Raw genomic sequence first — 22,690 nt, forward strand, 5'->3', positions numbered from 1 at the left:
AAAGAATGCAGATGGATAGTTCAATTAGGGACCATGATTCCAACTGGATTAAATGATTACCTCAGTTTTGCAATGTTCCTTTAGCTTTTCACTCATTTAGAGACTCTGTCTTGTTTTCTGTCTTGTTTTATGGAACTTACCCTGCTTTCCCTAGAAATCTTTTATTAAGTCTCAATCACAGCTTATGGTTCATCTCTCCTTTGATCCTCCATATTTTATGTCTCTGTGTAGTATTGTCAATACTTGGTATCTAACTTAGTATAATGCCATTTCATTGGACATTCTTCAAGATACTGTCAATTTAATCACTCTTCAAATTAGCTTTACTTATATTTTTATTCATGCCTCCTTGCTTTACAACACTCTGCTTAGCAATTATGCTGATTTTTAATCACATTATGCCACTTCCTGTGTCTTTTTATGTCTGTCTCTTTAAGGATTACTGCCTCCAAAGTTCTGCTCATTTCCACATAGCAACAGCTGACACGGTTCTATTTTTCAGAATTTCTTATTGGCTGTTGGTCACGAGTGAACTTTTGGCGGGAAAACGGAGCCCTTTAAGAGTGTTTGTTTATGCTGACACTGTATGCTCCCGGAAGAAGCCTTTTTGGCGAAACGGCCGTAGGAGCAGAGCTGTGACAGCACCCCTCCATCCTGTGACCCGTGTGCCTTACCATACTGCGTGAGACTTTGCTCCATTTTACTGCTGATGTCCCACTGCAAGACTTTGGTCTTTATCATCTGATTCTCCTGCTGCCTGACTGAGTAACGCTGGTATTTATCACTGGATTTCCTCAGTGCTTTGTGCACACCACACACAGCAGTGCTCTATGTCCCTGTGTTATTCACACACCACCACTGCTCATTATTTTTGAGCTCTGTATCTCAGGGGACTTTATATGAGCGCTACCAGTGCACTTTATAGATCTACCACTGCTGCTACTTATCTTACATGTGCAGCTCAATTTGGGCATCACTTTATTCAGCTGATTTACAGCACATTTAAGGGTCACAACTTTATGTATTTCTTGCTATGTGCCTAACTATCTCTCATCATCATTAAGAGGTTTATGTATATTTACTACAATATATATCCAATCTTTTCCTTGTGGTCTGTATCTACGTACCATTTATATTCATTACTACTCTTGTTCTGGATCGGCCGATCTCAGTAAACATTACTTGGGGAGAAATATTTTTCCCCTAGTTCTGTTATGTTATATTTGTAATGATATATTGTTACCCTGCTTTGGCTCTTATCAGACCAATTGTACCTCTTTGATGTTTTTACGTTGTGTCGCATAGCGATCTGACATGTGATTTGTGTGGGTCTGTCTTTTGTGTTTTTTATACTCTTTGTTAATAAAGTCCATTTCTATTTTTCATAATTCAGCATTTGAGTGCACCTTTTTGACCCTACTCTCCCTCCTTTTTAGTCATAATATATATATATATGTTTGAATTAGGATTTAGGGGTTATCTTATTCTATGTGCAATTTGTATTTGTTATTATATACCTATTTTCATTTTTAAATTTATTTTTATTTTTATTTTTATGTAATGTTTTTTTATTAAATGTATATATAATCTCTGATACAAGGCATAGTAGAATAATTGATAATCATTAGGAGTGTATGTATTCCTTTTTTTAATTTTTATGTTAGCCCTCCAATCAGGAAATCAAATAGAAACCAATTTATATGTTATACATTGTAATATAATGAATTTTTGGTATTAATGAATTATAGGTATTTATGTGTTATATGTAATTACAGTTTATTTGAGCTTTAAGTATGTTCTTCATATTACAAGAATCTTGTTTTTGAGATCCTTCATGTATTTTATGTCCATTCCCCTTTTATATTTGTCCTTATTCTGCCTTTATATAGCTAGTCATGTATATATTTGGTGCCTTAATTAATACCAGCTTATCAGCAGGAGATAGGTTAAACAATTACCCTGTTATTGGTTGCCTAGCAATGGACTGGCTATAAATGGGCAGGACTAGATTCCATACATCATCAGCCCTTTGAGAAAGTCGCCCGTTGGTGACGAAACGCGTCAGGGAAACTGACAGCGCAATTACGTCACGACGACGCTGCGCACGCGCACGAGGCCAAACCTAGCGTGGGAATACAACGAGCGGCCATTGCAAGTGGAGAGCTGATTTCCGGACAGCATACAGACGGCAAACGGAGCCCCTGATACCTGGTTCACTGTGATCTCGTTCGGCAGTCCTGGAGGAGTCCACAGAGACGTTTTCCTATATACAGAACCGGATGGTGGTGATATGAATTCACAAACTGCCTTTTATTCATTTTAACCTTGTGAGTGCGATTCCAATCCCCCCTTCCCTTCTTTTACAATAAACAACAGTGTTATGCTATGGGGCGTGCGCTCTCTCTTTTTTTCTGTTTTTAGATATCCGTGGAGGTGGTTTACCCCGTGTGAGAGCAGCCGAAGACCCCTTTATCTACATCCAATACCTACCATTATGGACTAAACTGTTGAAGGACTGGTTGGACTTTATATATATTTTTTTCTTTTTCTTCAGCACTTTTTGCACTTTTTTTCATATTAACTTGGTTGTGTTTTAGTATAGCTTATTAGTTTCTATTGTAATATTTATATGTTATTCAATTTTGTATTCTGTCACTTTATGCACTTTTAGCACTATATACACAATCCATTCATATTAATAGAACCATAGTTCATTTATCAATAATATATCACAGGTTCCTGTTCAGGACAAGTCCACTGAGGCCATTCTCCCTCCTGCAGAGGTAAGTGAGAATTTTCACAGGTAGTGCTAGGACCTGCATACTGGTCATGATGTGAAGTGGCTGCAGGCTTATGACGCCTTGGCCAAAGGGTTAAACTAAATGACCCTTACTCATGAGAATACTAACATTGAAGTATGTAACTACTGTATGTATTTTGACACATTGGATGTAGCATTGGGTATTTATGTATTTTGTTGTATACATTTGGCCACGCTCAGGAGCACTCCTTTTGACACACACACGCACACGCACACGCACACGCACACGCACACACACGCACACAGCCACACACACACACACACACACACAGGACCCCTGGATTATACAGTCACGTAACTATGCTACCGAACATTGCTGAGATCATTTTTCTGGACATTGAATGCTTTTGATATTTATGTGTGAAATATACAGGCTATTTAACTCTGCACTCGTTTGAGAGCACGTATTTTTCATGTTACATGCGTGTTATTCTTTGTATAGACTGATCCTCAGAGCTCAACAACCAGTTTTCCACAGAGACATAAATAGCTGTGGATCTGGATTTTATATCTGCTTTTAAGAGGCAGAATTTATGCTTGATGAGGAAGTATTTTAGATACTGGCTAATCACTCCATGTCCTTGGGGACCTATTCCATCAGATGCATGTCTCATTAATTTGGAATTTGAAATAGCCTGTCAAAGAGTTTTTTGCATATCAAAGTGATTCTTACCTTCTTGTCTACACTAGGCATTGGGGTTCACACTAATAGTTTACCCCTTCTTAATGCAACAGTGTTTCTTTTGGGTAGTATTCGTGTCAGGGGTCCTAGCCTATTTTAAAAATATTTTTGTACTGTTACCTATTTCTCTTTGTGTCAATTAATAAATTGTTATTTCTTATACGGTATACCTGAGTGCTCCCAAGCGGGTTTCTTTCCTCTTCTTGCCATTTAACTATGACTGACCCGTGAGCAGCGCCTGTTATGGAAACTTTTCCATTATACACTGGCTTATGGTGACCAATATATTGTTGGAGTGGATGCGAGGTTATATCCTTTTTCTTTGTGTATATATGTGTATGTGTGTGTGTGTGTGTGTGTGTATATATATATATATATGATGTGGTGGGTTCTGGGGTTAGAGCTTGCTGGGATTGTGTGTTTATTGAATTTGAAGCATGTAGCCAGCCATCTTGATGAAAGATATCAGAGGCGTGCTTCAGGTTTAGGAATAGATTAGCTAAATAGTAAAATGTAATATTTGCATACTGTATGTAAGGGACATTTCCGATTTATTGCATCGATAGTTCCCTCAAACCATGAGGGAAATCTAGTTACATTAAATGTCAGTGTTATTGCATATCATTGTGACTAGAGATTTGAAAAACTGTCCAAAATGCATTCACAACATTTGTCCACAAATTCAATTCCGTGTGAAATGAGCTAATAGTTTTGCCAAATTAGTGAGCTTTCATATCAGACAGAACTTTGACTGAGCCACGGCTTTATAAAAAATGAATAAAAAGTACATTTCTCGTAGTTTGCGACCTCCTGTAAAAAGATTTGCATGTCTCTTCTGGTTAGCGTCACAAAGTAGTGGAAATATCTGGCATGGATTTTGAGCATTAGGCTGCGCTTATAGCGCTGTCGCCGCGACAGTGACACACTGCGGTCGCTGCAAAAATCAAATTGACGTGACTTCCAGCAATTGCAGCCAAGCCGTCGCTCCGTCGCGTCACTTATACAATAAGCGCAGCCTTAGAATCTCATTCCTGAAGCTCTGTTAATATGCTCTCTCATATTGTAAATATCTACTGTATACTGATAAATAAAATATGGGTGGCATGCAGCACGGTGAATGGTTAACGAACACATTTACTTTTGTTACTTGTGACCAAAATGTTTACTGGAGGCATCTCTTTAGCAAACAGCAGTCATCATGCCCTTACTTTAATAACTATTTGAAAAAGCAAATAGACGCTCAGCAGACTTAAATTAGCTCATATCTGTACATATACCAGCTCAGCTGATAACTAAACTATTTCAGAAAGGCTACAGCTTCTACTCAGCAAGACAACATGGACCCCAGTGGCCATAAAGACTACCATGATGAAGAATATGATCCAGGATTGGTAACAGAAACATATTTTTCAGAAACAAGTGTTAAAGCAGAGGACATGCAAGACTTTGTTGTAAGAACATTTTATAAAATATTCAGTTCAGGTATGTACAGTATATTCCATTTTTATTAAGGGTATACAAAATACAAAGGGACATACCTAGGATCTTCTTAAGTGACATTAATATGTGGTGTTGCTTATAAAACATAGAACTAAAATGTGCTGACAAATGCCAGTTATTTTGTGTCTGTCTTCTCCTGATGATGTTCACCCGGTCCACGTTGGCTTAGTGGATAGGAGCAGTGAAGGGGAAGCATAGTGAGGAGACTCTCTGGGGAACCACCTTTGTTGTGACTTGGGTGTTATCATCTCCAAGGGAGTCTAAGTAGAGTAAGTAAAGTACCTTATATCAATGTATCAAGTAGTTTGCTCCAGTTTAGTGCCCCCTGGCTATCAGCATGCGGCTAGAGAATGTGTCCAAGTTTGGTTCGTCAACATTTCGCCAAGATGTTCACCTGTTTGTGAAACTTTTTGTATGCATTAACATACCTAAGGAATTCTACTCTTTACTTGCAAAATGTATATATATGACATTTCCAAAAATAACTTAAACATTTTTTTTTGGTGAATTCTTGGGAATGTTGCCTTTGTTGCATAATGTTTTGTTGGACTTTGAAATGCGGATAATATTATATTTTCTGCAGGTGAAGTGACAGGAAAAACATTAATGGATATCACCAATAGTCCATGTGTACTTCAACTCTTGCCGGCCTGTGAGATCTTTAAGGAGATCATTGTGGTAGAATCCAATGAAAATGCCAAGAAAGATTTTGAAAAGTGGCTGAATAAGGAGCCAGGCGCCTTTGATTGGTCTCACACTTCCAAATTACTTTGTGAGTTGGAAGGTAAAAGGTAAGGTGAATAACAGCAATTGCTACAAGAACCCAACAGACAGGGATTTTTTTTTCATTGTTTTTATTACACCAGCCATCTTCTTCTGTGCTAAAGTTAAATCCAACAGACTATAGCACAACATACAGTAGCTTCTTTTTCTACAACCTATTGATTTGGTGCCAAAATTTAATGTGTTTATTTATAAAAAATGTTTTACCAGGAAGTAATACATTGAGTAACCTCTCGTTTCCAAGAATGTTTTGGGCACCGATTTAGAATAATACATGGTTGCATTAAATTAACATGGCCAGTTAAAGATAATATATGAATATTTATTTATAAAATATTTTACCAGGAAGTAATACATTGAGAGTTACCGCTCGTTTTCAAGTATGTCCTGGGCAATATGTATGTAATAGTTACAGGGTCTACCTTGACGTGTCTGCAGACTTGACACTTTTAGGCCATAAGATTAAGCTAAATGACCCATATGTTTGATAAGAAAAAACATAAAATTGAACTAAATAATTTGCCATATTGGATGTGCATTGGGTCTTTTTTTTTACTGTGGTATATTTGAGGTTTCTTTCGCAGTAGCTCCAGTTGACACAATGAATTATATAATATGGTGGGTCTGGGTTTTGAGCTTGCTAAGATTGTGTATGTCTAACTGTAAATATGATGTACAGTATGTTTGGCAAGTTACTTAACATAGTACTCAGTGCATGACCTTCCAAAACATTGATCAAAAAATGGTGAAAGTATCTGTCACGGGAGACCAGGTCTTATTAAAACCTCAAAACCGGGATTCTGGATTGAGCACAACAATGAGGGTAAAATAAATTGTAATTTATTTCCTTTTAAGACAAACACACAATTCTTCACAATTACAGTCAATATACACTTACTGGGATGGGGAAACTAAATATAATGTCCACAGAATGAATAACCGGAAAACCAATTCTCTGGGCACCACTGCACAGGAGCGGGGTGATGCGTGAATAGAGCTGTGCGACAGTCCTTGGCGGGGGGCGCGGAATGCAGCCCCTTTATCTCTGCCGAAGGAAAACTTTTCGTTGAGTCCTTATAGGATTCGTTCGGGAATCCTTAGTTCAAACGAAATCTGGAAGAGGGGTGCAATCCTTGGTTACAATGTTTTAACCCCTCACACTCCGGAACTCCACTGAAGCTGGAATGGACCTTGGTTGAATCTTAAGATGTTTCTTAGCTGAATCTTAGGTGAATCTGAATCATTCTTATAGGCCTATATTTAACCCGTACAGCCAATCCCCCCGTGGGAATAACTTTTCCCACCTATCCCAGACTTGCCAGTAGCTCATAAACCTGGCAGAGGTGGCTTCCCAGTCTGCTAATTGCATGCGCTAACCTAGCACCTATGCCGCTTAGCATACGGGACCCAACCCCTTACCTGGCGACAGTAAGTCTGGGCTTCGGCTACCATTTGTTGCTGGCCAGGATTTTACACCGGTACAGGGTACTTTACTGGATCCTGCCCTCCCTGACACTTTAGGGTCTCTTAGGCTTTCAACTCCGGACCTCTCTAGACATTGGGGCGGCAGCCCAGCAGAGTCCCCTTTGAAGTACGGAGTTGGAAATCCCTCAGTTCATTTATCCCAAACATATGCGCATGTTAATGGATTCACTGCCGGGCTCACAGGAAAGGGTTCCTGTCTTCATTTTTTAAAATACCTAAAACAACGCTTATTCTCATATGTGGTTTCTATATGAGTTGGTGGTATTATAACAACATGTATGTGTATGATTGTTTCTTAGCCATCTGCATTTCAAAAATTAGAGTGCTAGCTCACTCTTAACGCAAGTTAGCCCCTTAATAGAATGGGCTCTGTCATGTGGTCTGCGTTTGACTTATAATCGTTCTGCGGTGTGAGAAGCCGGCATAGAATGTTGCATTGCTTTTCGGGCTCAATAACCGCAGAGAACTTTAGCAATTGACCTTAATTGGTTAACGAGCCCGCAGGATACATTGTTGCAATCTGCCACTTCAACAAGACCGCAAGCCACTTATCAACTTGAGTTTGTGGTTAAGGCATTCCCTGAGCGGTTTGCGGTTTAGGAAGTGATTCAGGGCTACAATGCAGCCTGTCACCGCAGGCACACTTATTCAATTAACTCTTTCCACAGCGCTAGAAGCGCCCTCTGCTTAGCGGGCACATTCTACACCATACGGTATATATTACCAAGACTGCAGCTAGGTTCTGAGCTGCAGAACTGACACCCCATTTCTACGGTATGACTCAGGGGACATCACAGGTGATATACAGAGAATACATGGCATTACGGTGACCATATAGTTAACCCCCTTTATCCCCAACAAGGCTTAGGGGCATCCAGCCGGGCATATTACCTTTATTATTGGTCTGGTTACCCCTTCACCGTCACAGTATCACATCAGCAACAAATACAAATCCTAACATAGATCTCCAGTGCATTGTGTTCACATAGGTACCCTCTCTGACCTTGGCTCTGCTCAACAGTTCAGAAAACCCTATATATTTAGAAACTTAGGCTCAATCCACAAATGAATGGGAATTAAGGTGTGCTAAAGCTTAGCACCTTTTTGTGGATCTTGGCCTTAGAATACAGAAATATGTTAGGAGACCAAGTAGAGACTAAAGAGTCTGACTGTTAAAAATATGGATGATTATAGAAGCTTTGTTGGTTATTCATTAAACTGCAATAGTGCAACTTGAGGCAATATCAATGTTTAACAAATAACCATTATAGACCCCTATATACTAAGCAGTTCTATTCCATGGGGCATCTTCCCATTAAAGCCCATTCCAGTGCTGAAAGGTGATTAATGCAATAACACTGCTTAATAAGTAAATGTCAACGTGTTTTATTATCTCTAATATATGGAAATATCCTTCTTGAATATATTTTAACATTACCCATACATTCCTAGTGATTTAGGCAAATGCACATTGAGGTTACCCAGCAAATTATTTGTAGTGGACTATATTACTAAGCGGGTCCATGCAATAAAGCACCTTCCTGGACTGGAAGAAACCTTATAGCCCATTCACTTATCTGGGAAATAAAGTTTCTGAAATGTGTCTTATGGCATTGCTGCTTATTAAGTATTTGCCTGTATCTATTAACAAGAACAGTAATACACATTACTCCAAAAACAGTAAAAAAAAAAATTGACCACGGTTTTAGTAAATATGACTTTAACTGTAGTTAGATATATAAACCAAGTATCATCTGCAGATTATAGTATTGGCAGATATACCCTGCTCAAGCGAATGAAGAGGGATTAATACCCCAAACAGTATAAGGGAAGGGTGGTGCTCACAGGGAATAAATAATAGACTAAGTGAGAGGAAAGAAAGAATCCCTATATTGTGGCACTTAGAGAGTGCACCCAAACTAAAACTTAATATTTATTGATTAATCTTAAAATGATAACTGTTTGGAATAACCATAGATGCAGGACAAATTATTAAAATTAATAAAAACCGGAGAGGTGGGGTAGTACATAGGGGGATTATATATAAACCCTATTGTTAGTCTATTAACCCTTGAAAGGTTTGTAAGTGTTTAGAGAAGTATCGCACAGGTAAGTAAGGTGAGGATAGTATTATATCCCTGATCCCTTGTGGGAGCAACCATAAGCTTACACAGGAGAGAATGAATATAGCTATACAGATAGATACATATGTTCAGGGAAGCTATAGAAATAGCCCCAAGTCTATCTAAGTAGCTGATCTCTAACTCAATGTATTCAGACACAAACTCTTTATTAAACATTGACTGACACTAAAGTCTGGGTGCTGTTGCTGCCCACGAGTGCAGTCTACGAAGCACCCAGATGGTACACAGGCCCTCACCACGCCGACAAGCCGACGTCATCTGATGGTGACGTCAGACGTATCCTACGTACGTTTCACCGTGACGGGCTTCATCGGGGGCGGATTCCAAGTGAAAACGGTAGGTTTTTATACCATAATTTTGCCATGGTGATCGATCGATGCCAGCATACTATTGGTAGTGGCTCACGGCCAATCCTGGCTCACTACAGCTAGATACTCCCTCTGAGAGGGAGGGAAGTAGAAGGAGTACATTCCTCTATTGGAACGGCTCATATTACCATGATAACTGATGCCATCTTCCTATTGGTGGTTGCCGGCAGCCAATCATAGCCTCTAACATGCAGACGCTCCCTCTAGAGGGGAGGAAGGTGGGAGGAACTAGTTCCTCTGAATCGGCTGCAATTGTCAGCCTGAGTTACACTGATAGAGTGAATACTTATTGCAGCATCGCTTATGTGGATATAATAGTCGGACAGGCAAACAATATATCGCATAAAACACTGGAGATGTATGTATATAATGGAGATATAATGATTTAGAGGTATAGGTGATCGTGTTATTTATGTATAACGACATAGGGGCCTATGCAGAGAGCAGCGAATTTTAAAATTGGCGAATTTATTAAAAAGTAGTTTTTTTGGAGAGTTTTATTCTCCATATGCAGAAAAGTGCGAATTCTGCTATGTTTAACATGGATGCGTGTGGCGAGTTTAAATTGGCGAGATGCGCGCTTCAGAAACGTGTAAAAACAAATTCGCGCCTTTTTTTTCCCTTTGCAATGGCCGCGAGCGGCAGCTTCTTGCCAATTTTTTCTGGCGAGGCAAAAAGGAGACAATCGCGCCATTTTATTGGCGCGAACAGCCGCTAGATGCCGTTCGCGCCTCTCTGCATTAGGATATTTTTAAAACTGGCGAGATTGAGGTTCTCGCCAGCCGCGAGGCGAGTTTTACAAATAGAAAAGAAAAATTGGCGCGTTTTTCGGAACTCGCCATTTTCTGCTGCTTTCTGCGCGATTTTCTCCAAAAAATGGCGAATTTCGAAATAGCGCTGCTCTCTGCATAGGCCCCATAGTCTATGCACTTATTTAATGTAAACACTCATTAGTACAGCCACATATCAGTAATAAAGGGTTATGAGTTATTCCCCAAATGAGTTCTTGGGGGGGGCACTGGAAACAACATCTGAGGTTTATAAGAAGGGTGTGTAAAGAAAACCCTCATTAACACCACAAACGGCGACCTTTAATACACTTCCCAAGGTACACAAAAATAGGTCTACTCCTCCCGGACGACCTATCGTATCCGGAATAGGTAATATAACAGAAGGACCTAGTGTGTACCTTGATAAGGTCTTACGCCCATTTGTTCTGACTTTGCCATCTTACGTCAGGGATACTCAAGATGTGCTGCGTAGATTAGAGGGGATAACGGTTGAAAAAGGCACCCTCCTATGTAGTCTAGACGTAGAATCTTTATATACCAGCATACAACATCCGGTTGGTATACAGGCAACATCATATTTTCTACGTACTAGACGGAGCTTACATTCAAAACACAACGAGTTTGTATGTGATCTCTTGAATTTTGTTCTTACACATAATAATTTTTTGTTTAATGATAAAATCTACCTCCAGGTACAGGGTACCGCCATGGGGACAACTTGTGCCCCCACTTATGCGAACCTGTACCTGGGGTGGTGGGAGAAACAAACTATCTTGAGTGATGTTTTACAGGAGTACACGGAGAACATCATTTTATGGCTGCATTACATTGATGACGTGTGTATTCTCTGGAAAGGAAGTCAGACCCAATTAAATGTGTTCGTAGACATCCTTAATACCAATACACACAATTTGAGACAAAAAAAGTGACAAAAGCATAATTTTCCTGGATTTACACATCAGCATTAATGCAGATGGATCAATCACGACAAGTACCCACACTAAGAAAACAGCTACGAATAGCTATAACAGACAGTCATCATCCTGTGTCCCTCATTAAAGGGATACCCACAGGACAGTTCCTACGTATTAGGAGAAACTGCTCAGACATTAATGATTTTAAAACACATGCAGAATTGATGCGTCAGAAATTTCTCCAAAGGGGGTATAGCCATAAGACCATAAAAAGGCATATCATAGAGCCCTAATTACACCAAGAGAATCACTTCTGCAATGTAAGACAAAATCTGAGGATAAAAAACTTGTACGCTTCATAGGTACTTATAGTGCACAATGGAGGAATATTAAAGACATCTACTCCAAACATTGGCACATTTTACCTTAAGATCCTGACCTGAATGAAGTTTTGAATAGTGAGCCATCCATGGTGAGCAGACGGTCACGTAACCTCAAAGACACGTTGGTTCACAGCCATTTCGCCAAGAAAAAAATCAATCCCCCACACACATGGCTTCCACCAAAACCACAGGGTACCTATGCATGTGGCTCATGCAAGGCATGTCAGTATATCAAGGTCAGTAAGAAACACACTATCAATGGCAAGGAATACACTACAAGGGGTTTCTTTAATTGTAAATCCACCAAAATTGTCTACTTGATCACATGTTGTTGCAATTTACAATATGTTGGAAAAACCGGTAGGGAATTTCATCGCCGCATCTTTTTTTTTATAACTTAAATTTTATTGAATCAAGACAGCATAAAATACATTACAGAATACTTTTGTCTTGTATGCAAACAATATTTTAACAATTATATAAGTAACAACGAGGCCCTGCTGTGCTTCGGGACCCGGTCTTCTGGGTACTTTGGTGTGGACTATATAGTCCAAGCCGACTCTACTTAAATGGACAAACAGACACATATAACTCAACTTAAAAGGGGAGACAATACATACTCACAGAAAAAGAAAAAAAAAAAAAAAAGGAAGGTTGAGGCGGGATGGGGAGGGGAAAGGGGTAGGTTGGGGGTGAGGTAGGGGGAGTGCGTTGGTAGTAGGTGCGACACGTGACTCCGTGCTAAGCATCACATATGTTTGCAAGCTGAGTCGTCTCTCTTATTACTTATGTTATAATGCTGCTATAAGGGGTCCTGGGTGAATAGAATACTTCCTGTAAGCCCCTCCCAAGGAGAACGCACCTACTGTTATTAGAGCCATATTGAGGACCTCTCAATCCCCGGGATATCTGTCTGTGCCAGCCAAGGCGTCCAGACTTTTAGAAAATTGTCACCAGTATCATTAACTAAACTCGTTAATTTTTCCATCTGGCAAATGAACCAAATTCGATTCCGAATCTTTGGGATGGTTGGAATATCAGATTGTTTCCATAATGCTGCGATCTCGCACCGCGTTGCAATTGCAAAATGGGCAATTAGTTTGTTATTTGTTTTGGAAAGGCCCGTCAATGGCCTGTTCAGTAGGAACAACCACGGGTCTGGGGGAATGGTGAGATCGAACAGTCTCATTATCCAATGTCTAATCGCCTCCCACAGTGGAGAGATCCGTGGACAAGACCACAGCATATGTAACAGGTCGGCTGTTCCTCCGCACTGGCGGGGGCACAGGGGAGAGGAACCCGGCACAAACCTTGATAATTTCAGTGGGGTGAGGTACCATCGCATTAGGACTTTATATGCGTTCTCCTTGAGCGTGGTGCATATGGAGCTCTTCGCTGTGGCCATATATATGGCGCTCCATTCTTCATCTTCTAAGTTTTCTCCCAGATCTGTTTCCCATTGAGAACGGAATGAGGGTATCTGCTGCTCATGTTCACCAGAACTGATCACTTCTCCGTATAGCTGAGATGTAAGTCCCTTCGTGTCGGTCTCAGCCAGACAGAGCTTTTCGAAAGATGTTAATAGGGGGTATGGGGCAAGTTTGTTATAAAATGCCCTGATCTGGAGGTATCTAAAGAATTCTGAGTGAGGGATCTCTTTTTCTTCCCTGATATGGTCGAATGTTTTGATTTTTCTGTCGTGACCCTCCAGATCTCTAATCCGATTGTAGCCCCTCTGTCTCCAGATTGAGATATTACTGACTGATAGACCTGGAGCGAAATCAGGGTTATTCCAAATGGGTGTTGCCATAGAATTTTTTGTCGTAAGGGAATGCCGAAATTTCGTAGACTCCCAAATTGACACTGAGTTGGTCATCGAGGAGAGCGGCATGGCGGTAAATTTTCGCGCCGTTTTAGGTAACCAAATTAAGCTGCTCAGTTCCAGAGGTGCACATGCAGCATTTTCTAATTCCACCCATCTCTTTAATTTTGGGTTAGAATGCCATTGTACAATCTGACTTAATTGTGCCGCCTTGTAATATGATACCAGGCAGGGTACAGCCAGGCCGCCCGCCGCCACAGATCTTTTCATATTTAATTTACTTACTCTCGGTTTTTTACCTCCCCAGATGAATTTGGATATTTCAGATTGAAGTGAGTGCAAGTCCCTCCAACTGAGTGGCACTGGGAGAGTTTGGAAGAGGTATAATAAACGGGGGAGTAAATTCATTTTGACACTATGGATACGTCCAATCCAGGATATCCTTTTGGATGTCCACTTCCGTAAATCAGATTTTAAGGTCCGAATCAGGTTGGGGTAATTTGCATTGTACACGTCTTTTACAGTTTTGGTGATGTGGACACCCAGGTATTTTATGTGGTTTTGTTGCCAGTTAAATTTGAAATTCAATTTTAGTAATTTCTCCATGTGTCTAGGGAGGTTGATGTTGAGGGCTTCCGATTTGGAATGATTGATTTTGAAGCCGGAGACCTTAGAAAATCGATCTAGTAGGTCGAAGAGGTTTGGTAGGGATGTAAGGGGTTTTGTGATAATCAAGAGGATGTCATCCGCATACAGGGCCGCTTTATGGGTCTGGGAGTATGCGTTTAACCCTGAGATGTCTGGGTTTCCTCTGATTTGTGCCGCCAGTGGTTCGATACATAGGGCAAATAAAAGCGGGGATAATGGGCAGCCCTGTCTCGTGCCACTCTTTATTTGGAATGGCAGAGAGGGGTAGCCTTGGTGTATGACCCTGGCGGTGGGGCCAGAGTACAGCGATAGAATCGCCTCACTCACCCGATCTCCAAAGCCAAATGTCGCAAGCGTCTCTTTTAAATATGGCCAGTCTATCCTATCGAAAGCTTTTTCTGCATCCAGACTTAACAACATGCTTTGAGTTGCCTTACTATTTGCCAAATCCAACAGATCAATAAATCGTCGTGTATTATCCGCTGCTTGCCGGCCCTTGATAAATCCGACTTGATCTGGGTGTATAAGTCTGGGTAGGATGAGACTAAGTCTATTGGCCAATAATTTAGCGTATAATTTAACATCAGTGTTAATTAATGATATAGGCCGGTAACTTTTGCAGTCTAGCGGGTCTTTCCCAGTTTTATGAATTAGTGATATTGACGCCTTTAACATCTCCTTGGGGATGGGGGCTCCCGCTAAAATAGCGTTAAACATGCGGAGCAACCTTGGGGCGAGCAGCTTTATAAATTTCTTATAGTAAAGCCCTGAGAATCCATCAGGCCCAGGGGCCTTTGATGGCTTCAGTTCTTTAATGGCCTGAGATAGTTCTTCCATAGTGAAGTCAGCATTCAGAACTGCTCTATCAGTGTCCGTCAATCTCCCTAGTTCCGAGCTGGCTAAGAAATCTCTTAGGGCACCGCTCGTTGTAGAGTTATGTGCCACTTTTTCACCGTTATACAGTGTTTCATAGAAGGAGCCAAATTCGTTTACAATTTTCTGAGGATTAGACGTGGGGGTACCAGATTTTAAGCGTATAGCTTGGATGTTATACTTAGCTTGCCTGTCCTTTAGCATGCGGGCCAGCATTGTATCCGGCCTGTTCGCTTTCTCGTAAAATTTTCTCTTTGACCAACTCAGTGAATTATCAGCTCTGGAAGCTAGTAGCATGTTAAGTTCAATTTTGACATCTTTTACCTCTTGTAAGGTTTTGGGGTCTAAATTCTTTTTATGGTTAGAGGAGAAAGTCTGTAATTTGTTTTGGAGATTGATAATTTTGGACTCTCTTTCTCTCTTTCGTCTGGCTGTGATGTTTATTAACGTGCCGCGTAACGTTGCTTTATGGGCTTCCCATAGGACAAGCTGTGAGTCAACAGAGCCCGTATTGATATTAAAGAATTGGTCAATCTCGTTGCCAATAACATCACATATTTCCGGTATTTTTAAGATTGATTCATTAAGTTTCCAGTTCGTCCCAGGTCTATCAGTTCGGATATTATTGCACCTTAGCTCTATTGGTGCATGGTCTGACCATGAAATATCATGGATCCCTGCTCGGGTAACCTTAGGAACCAGTTGACAGGACACAAAAAAGTAATCAATTCTGCTGTACGAGCCATGGGGGTGAGAGAAGAAAGTGTAATCCCTGTCTGCCGGATGTAGTTCCCTCCATATATCTGACAACTGGTTGGTCTTGAGGCCCCGGCGCAAAGATACACCCGCTCCTTTGTTGTACTGACCCACGACCCCTGACCTATCCATGTGCGGTTGCATGACTATGTTAAAGTCACCCGCGAGCACGACGCTCCCTTGGGCTACTGAGTTCAGGGTTCTGAAAAACGTATCGAAAAAGATCGTGTTCTTCTCGCTGGGAGCGTATAAGCAGGCCAACGTGACTCTCTGCCCCCTAATTGTTCCTACAACAATGATGTATCTACCATCCGTATCACGTTTAGTTAACTGCACCTCGAACGGAATGCTGTTCCGGAATAGTATAGCTACCCCCCGTTTTTTGACTGCTGCTGCTGATGTGAAAACCTGGGTGAAATCTTTGTCAAGATATTTAGGGGTACTTGATTTACTAAAGTGTGTCTCCTGTAAAAAAAGGATTTCAGCATGTTTCCTTTTATAGTCTGTAAAGGCCAACTTCCGTTTGGTTAGGTTGTTAAAGCCCTGTACGTTATGGGAAATAAGTATCAACGCCATTTATTAAAGTGTGTGTGTGATAGCTTCGTGAAATCTTTGGACTCACCTAAGAATCCATCCCTGGAGCATGTCCGGTCCGTAGTGCTGAGACGCATCTGTACCATCTGTTGTGTGTTTTGACGGTGTGGACGATGTTCCCCTGAGAGGTGAAGGGAGGGAGATGTGGGAGGGTGGGAGGTGGGAGGGGGAGGGGGGGAAGGGAGGGTGGGAGGGCGGGGGATGGGGGACCACATGTAGGTAGAAACATTAGGGAGGAAACAAAAAATAACATGCATATATAACGTCAATATGGCAGAGACATCAAATAATAAAAAAACAAGAATCCACCTCGGGAGCCCCCGAGTGTGTCTCTTGCGCCCATGGGGTTGGTCTCCTGGTCCAGTCTTATAGAGGAATCTCTCCGTCTTGCTGGGACCCGACCTCCCTGGGACTTGTGTGCGATCCCTCTTTCTCAGGGATCGAAAGTGGAAATGCATGCACGCCAATACGGGGGATCCCGCCGGCGTGTTTTTCATAATCAGCTACTATATGTAACTCCGTTAAACTCTTCAACGATGGAAACTGGAACAGAAACTGCATATCAATAAACACCTCCCAAACATAACGAAAAACTTTGCCCTGTGTCTAACCTTCTGTCACCCTCCCTGAACCACGTTACCAATTTGGAGCTCATCTACTTAGTTCCTTGGAGACTGTTAACTCATATAACTCCAGTCTGAAATGATCATGTCCATAGCAGCCCTTTTCTTCTGGGTAACTCTACCATGTATGAGGATATCTACACTGATGAACAGATGTACCCTGCCCTCCGTGAGTCCGAGCCAAACCTATCAAGTGATTAATCCTCGTCAGTCTGTCTATACCCTCCAAAGAGCCTATCCCCTCTTAGATTGTGAGTTGCATGTCTTCTAGTAGCCCTATGCAGAGATCCCTCTGTGCATGTGCCACAGACGTAGCGGAAATAACCTGTCTCCCTGCCCACTTATGTCTGCGCTATCTATATACCTCCAGAGGCTACGTTGTTCAGCATCTTAGCGGCTCCTGTACTCATCACCAAGGTATCTCAGGTCGGGAGTCTAGCTTCCCAGATAGCGCTTTATAGGGAGTGATAGGGTTTAGTCTCTCTAGACCGTGGTCGAGGGATTTAAGTAATTTAATTTTTTTTTTTTAAACCTTATATTATGAACCCTGTGGTGGGATTGGCTTGTTTTTTGTTTACCCAACCAGTTGCCCTTTTTCTTCCTCCCCCCCTTCTTCCTCCCCTCTCCTCCTCTTTCTTCCACCTCTTCTCTCTCCCCCCTCACTCCACCTCTTCCTCCCATCTCTCTCTCTTCCTCTCTCCCACTCCCCTTCTTCTCCTCCTCCTCCATCCCCCTCTCCTTCTTCCTCCCCCACCCCCCTTTCCCTTAGATCCTTTTTATTGTGTGTACATCTGCATCCCCTCTCCTCCTTCCTCCCCCATCCCCCCCTTCTCCTCTCCCCCCTCTCCTCCTTTGCCCCCCCTCTCTTCCTTCCCCCCCCCCTCTCTTCCTTCCCCCCCCCTCCCTCCCTCCCTTAGATCCTTTTTATTGTTTGAATATGTTTTATATGCGTGTATATGGATATGTGCATATGGGAGACCACAGTTCTGGGGCACAGGCGGAGGCTGCTATGTACACTTCCCTGCAGCGCGCCTAGAGCTCCTCTATGCCTGTGTCCCCGTCAGCCTCCTCATTCTGTGTAGCAGCGCTCCTCGACGGCCATCTTGGTGAGTGCAGCAAGCCACTCTGCCTCCTCTCTCCTCTGCGCAGGCGACGGGATCCCGCGTGTGGCAGCGCTCCTCGGCGGCCATCTTGGTAGGGGCAGTAAGCGCCCCTGCCTCCTCCCTCTTCTGCGCAGGCGCCGGAGGTCCCGTTCGTTGCAGCACTCCTCGGCGGCCATCTTGGAGAAGGCAGCAGGTGCCTCCGCTTCCTCCCTCTACTGCGCAGGCGCCCGGGATCCAGCTCTCGCGGGAAGACGGTGCGGGGTGATGACGTCACTGGACAAGCCCGCGAAGATCAGTGAAGTTCCCGCGCGCCTCGGGGAAGGAGCAAGGGAAGAAGCAGGGGAAGATGGCTGCCGGCAAAAAATGTGAGTAGGACCTGCTGCGTTGTAGGGCGCTGATTCTCTTCTCCAGGGACTGGTGAGAGCTGCGGAAGGGGTCACAAACGGTCCCGAGGGCATGAGGGGCAGTGTTGGGGTTGGTCCATACCGTAGATTCTGGCGGTTGTGGCTAGTGGAGGGTCTTTCATGCAGGGCTCAGTGTATCCGTCGTGGGTTAGCTCATGGCTGCGCGGGGGCGCCATCTTTAGCCGCCGCATGGCGAGGGGAACTCTGAGTTGATCCTAGGACCCTCCTAAGGAATCCCTCAGTGTCTTCCATATTTTTGAGGATATGTGCCACTCCGTTTTTAAAGACCATGAGGGCACATGGGAACAGCCAGCGATATCTAATCTCTTGATCTCTTAGCGTTCTGGTAACTGGGGTCATTGCTCTCCTTTTTGCTAGTGTGGCAGGTGACAGATCCTGATACACTTGGAATTTTATTTTCTCAAACTCCACTACCTTCAGTTCCCTTGCTATTCGGCAAGTTTTTTCTTTGGTGCGGTAACAGTGGAATCTAAGCACCACATCCCTTGGGGGGTCTCCTTGCTGAGGTCGTCCCCTCAGTGCCCGGTGGCATCTGTCAAGAACTAGGTCTCTGGCAGCCATGTCTGGAAATATATGTTCCAGCCACCTCGAGGTAAATTCCTCTGGGTCAGTTATAGCTTCTGGGACCCCTCTCAGCCGAATGTTACAGCGCCGGTCGCGGTTCTCTGCGTCCTCAATTTTATCCTCTAGGGAAGTGACCTGTGCCTTTAAGGCGGATATTTGAGCCTGTGTTTCTGCTGTGGATGTAGCTGTCTCATCTGCTCTGAGTTCCAAAGCGGCCGTACGCTCCCCTATTGCGTCCACATCCTTCCGAAGTGCCCAAAGCTCAGACTTAAAGAATTGTTGCATATTGGTGCAAAACTCCTTCATGTCTTTACGTCTCATTATATCCATATCGTCTGGTTCTTCAGGTGCGGAGTCCAATTCTGGGTCTGCTGATGCTGATGCTGATGCTGTCTGCACTGGAGATTCAGGTACGTCAGCCCTGGCAGCCTCTTTGCTCTTAAAATAAGTAGACACCGGCTGTGTTTTTTTTCTTAAAGTCTTAGTTGATGCCATGTCTGTATATTTAGACACGTTCTGCAGATACTGGATTATGCAGATGCAGTGTTTTTGCTGGAGTTAGATCGATTTGAAACGCCGGAGGGGATGGAGCTCACACTCTAAGCTGCCATTCACCTCCTTGTCGCCGCATCTTGGAGCATATTGGCTCCATAAAAAACTGTGCGGACACCCCGGTCTCCAGACACGTGAGAGAGCATCATCAAGGCAATACGAAATCCCTCGTTTTCCAGGGAATTGATAGGGTTGTTCTTAGCAACAGAGGGGGCAACTGGGATAAAATCCTTCTGCAAAAGGAGTCAAGGTGGATTTTCACTTTGTCCACTTTGACTCCTAATGGCATTAATGAGGGTTTTCTTTACACCCCCTTCTTATAAACCTCAGATGTTGTTTCCAGTGCCCCCCCCAAGAACTCATTTGGGGAATAACTCATAACCCTTTATTACTGATATGTGGCTGTACTAATGAGTGTTTACATTAAATGAGTGCATAGACTATAAGTCGTTATACATATATAACACGATCACCTATACCTCTAAATCGTTATATCTCCATTATATACATACATCTCCAGTGTTTTATGCGATATATTGTTTGCCTGTCCGACTATTATATCCACATAAGCGATGCTGCAATAAGTATTCACTCTATCAGTGTAACTCAGGCTGACAATTGCAGCCGATTCAGAGGAACTAGTTCCTCCCACCTTCCTCCCCTCTAGAGGGAGCGTCTGCATGCTAGAGGCTATGATTGGCTGCCGGCAACCACCAATAGGAAGATGGCATCAGTTATCATGGTAATATGAGCCGTTCCAATAGAGGAATGTACTCCTTCTACTTCCCTCCCTCTCAGAGGGAGTATCTAGCTGTAGTGAGCCAGGATTGGCCGTGAGCCACTACCAATAGTATGCTGGCATCGATCAATCACCATGACAACATTATGGTATATAAACCTACCGTTTTCACTTGGACTCCGCCCCCGATGAAGCCCGTCACGGTGAAACGTACGTAGGATACGTCTGACGTCACCATCACGTGACGTCGGCTTGTCGGAGTGGTGAGGGCCTGTGTACCGTCTGGGTGCTTCTTAGACTGCATTCGTGGGCAGCAACAGAACCCAGACTTTAGTGTCAGTCAATGTTTAATAAAGAGTTTGTGTCTGAATACATTGAGTTAGAGATCAGCTACATAGATAGACTTGGGGCTATTTCTATAGCTTCCCTGAACATATGTATCTATCTGTATAGCTATATTCATTCTCTCCTGTGTAAGCTTATGGTTGCTCCCACAAGGGATCAGGGATATAATACTATCCTCATCTTACTTACCTGTGTGATACTTCTCTAAACACTTACAAACCTTTCAAGGGTTAATAGACTGACAATAGGGTTTATATATAATCCCCCTATGTACTACCCCACCTCTCCATTTTTTTATTCATTTTAATAACAATTTGTCCTGCATCTATGGTTATTCCAAACAGTTATCATTTTAAGATTAATCAATAAATATTAAGTTTTAGTTTGGGTGCACTCTCTAAGTGCCACAATATAGGGATTCTTTCTTTCCTCTCGCTTAGTTTAACTGTAGTTAAACTGACAAATGCATGAACATGAATGTAAGCACCAGTATATAAATATGTTAAGGCGTAATAAGATTTTTTTTTTCCCAAGTGCGATGTGGCAGGAAAAGGAAGAACAATTAAGAAAAGCAATCAAGAGTATTCTAATATGTGACTTCACCAAAGAAAACCCTCTACACCCAGTGATTCTACCAAAGGTGGATTGTCTCCTCACCGGCGCCTACTTGGAGGCTGTGAGCAAAGATTTTGATGCTTATCGCAGTAACCTTAAGAAAGTTTCTTCCCTGATAAAAGTTGGAGGGCATCTGGTACTATATGTGTTCATTTCTATGTCTTATTACATGATTGGTGAGCACAAGTTTTATTATTTGAAATGTGATGAAGAATTTGTCAGAAAAGCACTTACTGATGCAGGGTTTGTTATTAAAAGTGTTTACCTTCAGAACTGTAACAATAACCCAGATTTGATGGATTATGAGAAGGTAGGAATTTTTTGGGCTCAAAATGTTGGTGAGGTTTAATAAAAAGTTTTTGTAATAAGAGGGGGAAAAAAACCCTCAAATCCCCTACAGATAGAGTAGAATCCCAGGATTTCATCCTTATACTTTAGAGTGGATAAATTAACTTAGAATTTTTTATGGGGATGGATGGGCGACAAAAACAACTAAACCCCATCCACAAATCTTCCAAAATACATACCCGAATTCCTCGATTCTAAGACGCAGCTTTTTTCCGATTTTCACTTGTCTGAAATCGTGTTGCATCTTAGACTCGATGTATTAAAAAATATTTTTGTGTTTACAGTACTAACCCCCTCTTTTCACTTACCCAGTTTCAGGAGAGATCCCATGTCAGCGGAGGACGAGGAGGGCGGCAGTAGCGGCAGGAGAGGTCCCACGTCTGCAGATGGTTGAAGATGGACAGCGGGTGGGAATGTGTTGCGGGATTGCGGAGGGAATACAGGTCCCAAGTCTGCAGGTGAATGAAGATAAGAAGACAGCGGGTGGTGTGCAGTGGCAGCGGCAGCAGGAGATCATAATAGCAAGAGAGCTGAACAGGAGCAGAGCGGCATAGGGGAACGGCTTGGGAAGTGCACACTGTAACACCGGAAGTTGACCGGTGTCTGACTTCCAGTTACAGTGTGAACCTCTCAAGCCGTTCCCCTATGCCGCTTTGTTCATGCTCAACTCTCCTGCCATTATGATCTCCTTCCGCCGCCGCATACCCGCCTGCCCGCCTGCTCGCTGTCTTCTTATCATCATTCACCTGCAGACTAGGGACCTGTCCTGCCGCCGCCGACCACACTCCCGCCCGCTGTCCATCTTCAACCAT

At 42.7% G+C, this 22,690-nt stretch overlaps 1 protein-coding gene across 1 annotated transcript; it reads left to right on the forward strand.

Moving 5' to 3' along the window:
• Positions 1–483: 483 nt before the first annotated feature.
• Positions 484–22,236, forward strand: LOC142490871 (indolethylamine N-methyltransferase-like). Its single transcript, XM_075593286.1, has 4 exons — positions 484–774; positions 4,810–4,985; positions 5,587–5,794; positions 21,450–22,236. The coding sequence occupies exons 2-4, from the start codon at positions 4,841–4,843 to the stop codon at positions 21,877–21,879; spliced, it is 783 nt and encodes a 260-aa protein (XP_075449401.1). The 5' UTR covers positions 484–774; positions 4,810–4,840; the 3' UTR covers positions 21,880–22,236.
• The last annotated feature ends 454 nt before the right edge of the window (positions 22,237–22,690 follow it).

The sequence above is a fragment of the Ascaphus truei genome, chromosome 3 (assembly GCF_040206685.1).
Source record: "Ascaphus truei isolate aAscTru1 chromosome 3, aAscTru1.hap1, whole genome shotgun sequence".
In the NCBI taxonomy this organism is placed as follows: domain Eukaryota; kingdom Metazoa; phylum Chordata; class Amphibia; order Anura; family Ascaphidae; genus Ascaphus; species Ascaphus truei.

Coding starts and splice junctions, on each gene's coding strand:
- LOC142490871 (XM_075593286.1), top strand. CDS start 4,841: ATGGACCCCAGTGGCCATAAAGACTACCATGATGAAGAATATGATCCA. Junction 4,986..5,586: donor TTATAAAATATTCAGTTCAG/GTATGTACAGTA, acceptor TATTTTCTGCAG/GTGAAGTGACAGGAAAAACA. Junction 5,795..21,449: donor TGTGAGTTGGAAGGTAAAAG/GTAAGGTGAATA, acceptor TTTTTTCCCAAG/TGCGATGTGGCAGGAAAAGG.